The sequence below is a fragment of the Meles meles genome, chromosome 19 (assembly GCF_922984935.1).
Source record: "Meles meles chromosome 19, mMelMel3.1 paternal haplotype, whole genome shotgun sequence".
NCBI lineage: Eukaryota > Metazoa > Chordata > Mammalia > Carnivora > Mustelidae > Meles > Meles meles.
In genome coordinates this window covers 46,631,982-46,640,030 of record NC_060084.1, presented here as the reverse complement: position 1 = coordinate 46,640,030, position 8,049 = coordinate 46,631,982, and the positions used below count along the sequence as shown (strand labels likewise).

At 57.7% G+C, this 8,049-nt stretch overlaps 1 protein-coding gene across 1 annotated transcript; it reads left to right on the top strand.

Annotated features, from left to right (window-relative positions):
• Positions 1–318: 318 nt before the first annotated feature.
• Positions 319–7,140, top strand: B9D2 (B9 domain containing 2). Its single transcript, XM_045986878.1, has 4 exons — positions 319–863; positions 1,349–1,440; positions 4,024–4,149; positions 6,541–7,140. The coding sequence occupies exons 2-4, from the start codon at positions 1,353–1,355 to the stop codon at positions 6,852–6,854; spliced, it is 528 nt and encodes a 175-aa protein (XP_045842834.1). The 5' UTR covers positions 319–863; positions 1,349–1,352; the 3' UTR covers positions 6,855–7,140.
• The last annotated feature ends 909 nt before the right edge of the window (positions 7,141–8,049 follow it).

Here is an 8,049-nt window from a genome sequence, read left to right as displayed (position 1 = left end):
AAAAAAAAAAAGAAATCACGGGCAGCGCCTGAGTCAGTCGCTACTTGTACCCATTACACAGATCCATTAACTGAGACCTGGAGCCGTGCAGGGTCACAAGACAAGTTACTGGCAGGGCCCAGCCTTCAACAACCAGATTTTCGGCAGATAAAGGGGCCTCGGTTCCTCATTTCTCATACCCCCTCCCCCACGCTACCCCCCTTTGCTCAGAATCAGTACTAATAGTGAACTGGGCGGCACGGAGAAGGAAGTTGCATTTATCATCACTTGAGGAGCCACGGGAAACTCTGAAAAAAGGAAGGAAAACCCCCTCCCAAACTTGAGTCTCTCTGAAGGAGGAAGGATTTTTTTCTCATGATAAGACCTCGGGATGCACGCAACGACCATAAGGAGCTTCCCCCTTGGTCCTGGCTCAAATCTCTGATTTGTGGTCCCGGCTGGAAGAGAGTTTCAGCAGGCTCGCAGCGTGGAGGGCTTCGCTTATTTTGTGAGAAAGGTGTCCCGGAGAAGCAGTTGGCGCGCAAAACTTCAGCCACACTCAAGAAGGTAGCTGCCCGACCACGCCCCAAATGGCGGACCCACGAGTCTGGCTGGCAAAGACGCTTTTCCCAAAATGGAGAGGGGAGAGAAAACGTCCATCACATTTTGGCCCCGCCCCCGCCAGCCGCTAGGGCCAATTAGCGGATGGCAGGGCGGGTGCCAGACTAGGAGAGGAGGCTGTTGTTTCCCCAGCAACAACCTGGGAGCTCGAAGGCCGGCGCAGCCTCGGAAGGGTCCGTGCCTCGGGTCTCTCGCTGCCAGGAAGCTCCTAGGAGACGCGCGAGCCGAGCCTAGGAAGTCGGCGTCCGTGGAGACAGGGACAGGTCAGGCCCATGAACTGCAATCCCCGCTGCCTCTTCGCCCCACCTAACCGTTAGGTGCTCTGAGGTAGGAGTAACGCATGCGCGGGCTTAGAGGCGGGGCTAAAGCCGCCCTGGACTGAAGACGCATGCGCTTCTTGCCACTCGGCGGTCGGCCGCGAAGAGGTGGAGCTTTATGTTTGTGGGTGGGACCACGGACCCTTGGGGCGGGGTTTTCCTCCGAGCTGAGCAGAAGAAAGACGTTTTAGTGGCGGGTGGTTAGTCGCCAGCTCCTCACCCAGCTCTCACCCCACCCCACTCATTTTTCCGGGGCTCTCCTGGGGAGGCGGTCAGGATCGCGGTTAAGCCTGCAACCTCAGTAGTTTGACGAAACTAGCTGGGAATGCTAGTACTGCCCCTTGACTTGGTAGGCCTCAGTTTCCCCATCTGTCAAGTTGGAGATAACAGTACACTGACTTCCTAGGGCTGTGATTACATTTTTCCCTTAGGGCCATGGCTGAGGTGCACGTGATCGGGCAGATCATGGGGGCCACCGGTTTCTCGGAAAGTAGCCTCTTCTGCAAGTGGGGCGTCCACACAGGTATTCTGGGACCTGGTTCATTTCCCCACCCACACCCCCAGCCCAGAGTTTCTACCCTCCTTCCTTCACCCCCCTGGCCTAGTTCCTGATCCTCATCTTCCATGGCTCCCAGGACTCCCATCCATGGCCACACTCTGACAATGTGAATCGGGCATTGTTCGTCCCATCCCATCTCTCTGAGGACTCTGGCTCCTCTCTGAACACACAGCCCCCAAAGGTATGGGGTTAGACATCCCCCCCACACACACTCCCAATCCTCAGAACACTAGCCAGCCTAACCCCACTGAACTTAGTGGTGCCCTGGGTCCCTCCTCTATCTTCATTCTTTGCTTTATTGAGTTCTAACTGTGAAATGGGTTTCCATCCCAGATTTACAGAGGAGAGGCCACCCTCCTGTATTTGTAATTCTCTATGAGAATGGAGGAACCCCTTCCAATCAGTCATCCATGTTCATCCACATAGGACTAGGAGGGACTGCGGAGACCCCAATTTTCATGTCTCCCCATCAGAGGCAGCATAGCAACCAGTGTAACGGGTAGGGCCATAGGCCACCAGCTCTGGGCTCAAATACTAACTTCCTCACCTAGTGATTGATGGCTTTTAGATCTGACCTTTGTGTTTCCTTGTCTAAAAATGAAGCTAACAGCAACTAAGAGGCAGCAGAGTGTTGAGTTTAAGAGCAGACTGCCTGTGTTCAAAACTGCATATTAATTATGTGGCCTCCGGCCCTTGTCTTTGCCTTGATTTCCCTGTCTGTACAATGGGAATAATAACAGTGCTTGGTTCATGGGCTTGTGTTGAGGGCTAAATGAGTATCAACAGCACTGAGAAGAGGGCCTGGTGCAGTAAGTGTTTGCCTGGCTTGTAGGAACTAGATGGGGTTCATTAGTAAAGCCTTGCGTGTGCTGCCCCACAGAGAGGAAATGCTCACAAAATGAGTGGCTTTTGCCATTGTCATCTCTGGAGGTCCTGGGTCCTTTGCGATTTCAATGGAGGGTAGGATGGTGGGTGAGATCTCTGGGGAAGGGAGAGGGAGGTCTGATAAGAGGCAGGCTCCAGTCAGACTTAGTTTCCAATCTGGACCCTACCACTCACCTGCTCTGAGACCCTGGCCGGATGCTGTCCCCTCTTGGAGTCTCATTTTTCCTCATCTGTAAAGTGGGAATATTTGTCTTTCAGAGGAGTGCTGACAAATCTTGTACGTGAAGAGCCCGACTCAGGGCCTGGTACTTTCCTCACCTGGCCCAGGAGGGAGCAATAACTAACATGATTGTTAGTAGTTCAGGGGCCCCTTGGTAGGGGTACAGTTATTCCAACAGAGAGCTCAGGAGCAGCCAGATCAAGGGCTTGGGCCCTGTAGTCAGAGAGCACAGTTTGAGTCCAGCGTCACCATGGGACAGTAGTCAGCCATGTTCCTGCTGTGCCCAGCATGGGCAACTGTGCTTGGCACACAGCAGGTGTTCAGTAAATGTTAATGGAATAAATGGCCAAGTGACTTCCCTTCTCAGAGTCCGTTTCTGTACCTGTAAAATGGGGATTATATTAGCACCAACCTCCTATGAGCACTTATTTGTCCAGCAAACATTTATTGAGCACCTTTTGTGTACTGAGATCAGAGTTTGAGGTCCTGGGGACTCAGCAGTGTGCAAGAGGTGTGGTCTCCCAGGGTTCCCAAGTAGAGGGACAGAAAATTTTTAAAAAGCAGGTAAGGAAATGAGCACAGGGATCACTGTCAGTGGTCACTACTGGAAGAAAGGAGAGATGACATGCCAGGGACTAGCGTTCGGATAGGAGGATGAGGGAGCACCCATCTGTGAGAGGCAGCACACTTGAGCTCAACCCTGAAGGATGAGAAAAAACCAGGCACGGGCACATCCAGGAGCAGAGCTTTCTGGGCAGAGGCCAAACCCAGTGCAAAGGCTCTGAGGAGGGGAATAGAAATCAGGCCAGTGAGGCTCGAGGGTGGTGAGGGATGGGGAGAGTGGTGGGAGGTGAGTTGAGGACTGGGGCACAGGCCAGGCCATGCAGGGCCTTATAGGCTCCTGAAGGGAGTCTAAAGTGGGGGGGGGGGGGGATAAAAGTCCCAGAGGGCGGATTAAATGAATTCATGGCTAAGCCAAGAGCACAGCATCTGGCTTTCTGTCACTATTATTGTCAGCCCCGTCTATTGCTATTATTATGTAGCTTTCACCATGGGCTTGAGCTCTTGAAGGACACCTTCAGCCCCATCTTCGTCCTTGGACGAGGCCTAACATGGGCTGAGAAGAGCCACAAAACGCTATCCAGCGCTTAAGCAGCACTCCCTGTCCCAAGGGCTTTCTGTATATTGGCTCCTTCAATCTTTTCACAAGAGGGATGTGTTCTTATGCACCTATTTTACGGAAGGGGAGACCAAGGCAGAGGCAGGTAACTCGCCCGAGGTTGCACAGGCGGGACAAAGTAGTACCAGGATCTGAACCCAGACATTTGGCTCTCGAGTCCACACTTTGTAACCCCTGACCCCCCCACTGCCAGGGAGAGCCAAGGGTCCTCCAGCCCCATGGCTTCCCCTTCCTGATGTCTGCTTCCCACCCCTCCCTGCAGGGGCGGCATGGAAGCTCCTGTCAGGTGTGCGGGAGGGCCAAACGCAGGTGGACACCCCCCAAGTAGGGGACATGGCCTACTGGTCCCACCCCATCGACCTGCACTTCGCCACCAAAGGCCTCCAAGGTGGGTTCCCAGCACAAGCCCTGGAGCAGACTGAGGGGAGGGGGGTCAGCAGCACCCAAAGCTGCTGCACCTGGGCACACCAAGCCCCATCCCTGTTCCCTAGGCCCTTTGGGTCCCTTTCCTGGCCAGACCTGGCCCCAGAGAGGCTGAGCTGGGGCCTCTGCAAGCTGGCTCTGGAGTCTGTAGGACTAGGCTAGAGGCCAGGGCTGCAGGGGGTTGGGGGAAGGTGGGGGACCAGGGAGAGAAGGGAGGTGGCTTTCAAAGAGACAAACAGGAGTCTTCAATCAGGAGCAGGCGGGAGGGGGCTGTGAGGGAGAGAGGCAGGGCCTGCAGCCCTTCTGTTCTGCAGTCTCTGCTCAGCTGCTCACAGAGGAAACGAGTATGCGGGGGAGGAAGGGTATCAGAAAACCTTTTCTCGTGGAAAATTTAGATCACTGGAGAGGAGTGGATTCTAGGAAATAGCCCAGGTAAACATGACATGTATTTCAACAATATAAATAATATTGACTGAGTGTCTGCCCTGTGCCCCGCCTGTGTTGGGTGATGACGGGGAAATGTTGGTGATTGAGACAGCACAACCCAGCCCTGTCCTCACGGGGTTCACCATCTCCTTGGGAGAGACAGAGCTGTCCCCGGACAGGGCAGCCCAGAGTGGGCAGGTCTGGGATTGGGGGTTGGGGATCCTACAGGGTAGGGGAGCCCCAGAGGAGATGCCTGACTGCCAGGGAGTTCAGGGAGAGCTTCCTGGAAGAGGGGATGCTTGAGCTTTGCCATAAAGGGCTAGTAGGAGCTGATAAGGTGGAGGGGTGGAAGTGGGTTCTAGGCAGAGAGCTGTGTGTGAAAGGCCCAAAGGGGAGAGTGAGTTGGGAGCATTTGGAGGATCAGGGGTAAACAGGAGGAGGGCCAGGGGTGAGGTGGCAGGGGAGAGGAGACAGGCCATAGAGCTGAGGCCATGTCCTGAAGGCACCAGGGAGCCACAACACGTGACTCACGAGTCAGATCTCAATTTTAAAAGATCCTTCTGGGTGTCTGTGGGGGATGGACTGGAGTATGAGACAGGCAGCCTGTCCTCCAGCTCTGCAGACCCCACATCCTCTAGAGTGGGCCCCATTCTTGCCTCCTCTTTCCTCAACCCCCATTCTGCCCATCGGCAAACCCCTTTGGTTTTACCTTTGAAAAGTATCCTAAATCCCCCCACTTCTCTCCCTGGGCCCCCTAGTCTTCCCAGCCTCACCTCTTACCTCTCTCTTGGACAGTGATAGCCACCTCTTCTCTGTGCTCCCATCCTGCCCCCAGAGTGGGTCTCTCTATGAACACCCAAGTTGGGTCCCATTCCTTCTTTATGCAGAACCCTCTACGGTCCCCATCTCACTGAGGGTAAAAGCCAAAGCCCTATCATGGATCCTTAAGGCCCTGCTCAATCTGGTGTGCCCCTGCCCTTCCCTCTCCCTCTCGCAGACCGCTCCAGCCACGCTGCCCCCATCAGGTGGCTCCCACCTCAGGGCCTTTGCACTGGCTATTCCCTCTCCTGGGTCCTTCTTCCCTAGATATCTGTGTACATGGTCCACTCCCTTCCCTCCTTAAGGCATTCACCCACATGTCACCTTCTCAGTGAAGCTTCCCTTGCTCACCCCTTTCTAAAACTGCATCCCTACCCCCACCATACACAGCTTTATTTTTCTCCAGAGCGGTGATCACCATCTGACATACCCTATAATTTGCTTATTTACTACATTCGCTGTCTAGGATGTCAGGAATTTTTGTCTGCTCCGTTCACCACTGTGTCCCCAGCTTCCAGAATAGGGCCTAGCCCAGAGGGGCACAGAAAGGAGGGTGAAATGGGGCCAGATCTCCTAGGGCTTTGCCTACCAGGTTGAGGAGCTGAACCTCATGTTCTAAGGACATTGAGAAACCCAGGGAAGCGGGAGAACGGTGCTTCCAACCTCCAGATGGAAGGTGTAAGAAGGCTGGTCCTGGGCCCAGAGCACACAGAGTGGGACATGGTGAAGGAAGAGGGAGGTGTCCAGCACTAGGCCCAAAGTGCTTACCTGGGGACTGCGCTGCCCTGATTGGGGGACACAGAAGAGGAGGCTACAGAGAGGGATGTCAGCTGAGGCCAGATTCAGAATGTTGAGGTTGGACTTATGCTGAGGGCACTGGAGAGCCACAGAAGGGTTTTTAGCAGGGGAAGAACACAGATTCAGAAGGATCCCTTTGGCTGCCTTGTGAATGGGCTCCCAGAGAGAAGGCTGGTGCAGACAGCCAGTGAGGAGGGGGCCCGGGGCTGTGGAGATCGAGGAGGAGGAGACCAGGGCCGGGGAGACCGAGCTACACCATCTACACCATCACTCCTTTCCTTCCTCCTCTCCCCCCCTCACCACCATCCTGCAGGCTGGCCCCGGCTCCATCTCCAGGTGTGGTCGCAGGACAGCTTCGGCCGCTGTCAGCTTGCGGGCTATGGCTTTTGCCACGTGCCCAGCAGTCCAGGCACCCACCAGCTGGACTGCCCCACATGGCGGCCTCTGGGCAGCTGGCGGGAGCAGCTGGCGCGGGCCTTCGTGGGTGGCGGCCCTCAGCTGCTGCACGGGGACGCCATCTACAGCGGGGCTGACCGCTACCGCCTGCACACAGCGGCGGGTGGCATCGTGCGCCTGGAGCTGGGGCTTCTGCTGCGCCACTTCGACCGCTACGGTGTGGAGTGCTGATGGTGCCTCCAAGGACAGGCGGGTACCCGCACCCCTGCTGACCTGCCCAGGGCCAGGATGGCCCAGTGCTCAGAAGCGTGGGCTCTGGACACTGTCGGATCTGACCCCAGCCAACAGCTGGCATGGCTTCTGTCCTGGCGAGCACCTCAGGCCCATGGTTTCCCCTTCAGGTCCAGTTTCCCCATCTGTAAAAGGGGGGCAGTAAGTGTGTGGGGTCGCAGGGTGCTGGGTGAAGAAAGGTTGCTTTGCCCATGGAAGTGCTCAATAAAGGAGAGCAGTTCTTACAGGTGTGGGTGCTTTCCTGACTTCCTTCTTGGGTCAGATGTCCTATGCTCTATCCTCCCACTGACACCCTCCTTCAGGCCCTCACCTCCTGACACACCCACTTCCCCCATCCTCTGCCTCAGCCTCCCCACTCCCCACTCCCCTCAGCCCGTCCTCCCCACTCTGGGTGCCCCTCTCCTTGGGGCTTCTCCCTCTTGTGCCCCTCTCCCCACTGGGACCCCATCTTCTGGCTGGTCCTCTTCCTCAGCCTCCCACTCTCTGTCCGCTGGGATCCCCACCCTCTGATCCACCCGACCCAGTGTCCCCAACCTCTGAGTGAGCCCTCCCCGCCTGGTCTTCATTCTCTCCGTGACCCCGCGCAGCCCTCAGAGCCACACGCAACCCATCTGCCCGCTTAGGTCGCCCTTGGCCGCCAGGAGGCAGCACCCCGTTCGCGGGGCGGAGCCGGGGTGCCCGCCCCCTCCCCCCCCCGGGGCTTAAGGGACCCCCCTCGGAGCCCGCCCACGCGAGATGAGGACGGTGGCCCGGCCCCCCCATGTCCTCCCCCTGGGGGCCGCCCCCGCCCCGCGCGCTTCCTGGGTGGGGCCGGGGCGGCTTCAAAACCCCCCGCCGTCCCAGCCGGTCCCCGCCGCTGCTGCCGCCGCCGCCGCCGCCCTTCGCGCCCCAGGCCGTCCCACCCCCTCCTCCCGCCGCGGATCCGTCAGACAGCGAGGCCCCCGGCCGGGGGCAGGGGGGACGCCCCCTCCGGGGCACCCCCCCGGCTCGGAGCCGCCCGCGGGCTGGCCTCGGCCGGGAGCGGAGGAAGGAGCAGCCGAGGAGCAGCCCGAGGCCCCAGAGTCTGAGACGAGCCGCCGCCGCCCCCGCCGCCGCCGCCGCCACTGCGGGGAGGAGGGGGAGGAGGAGCGGGAGG

Bases quoted from the DNA above. Each gene is read 5' to 3' on its own strand.
- B9D2 (XM_045986878.1), top strand. From the start codon at position 1,353: ATGGCTGAGGTGCACGTGATCGGGCAGATCATGGGGGCCACCGGTTTC. The intron at 1,441-4,023 runs GTATTCTGGGAC...CCCTCCCTGCAG, and splicing joins CAAGTGGGGCGTCCACACAG to GGGCGGCATGGAAGCTCCTG. The intron at 4,150-6,540 runs GTGGGTTCCCAG...ACCATCCTGCAG, and splicing joins CGCCACCAAAGGCCTCCAAG to GCTGGCCCCGGCTCCATCTC.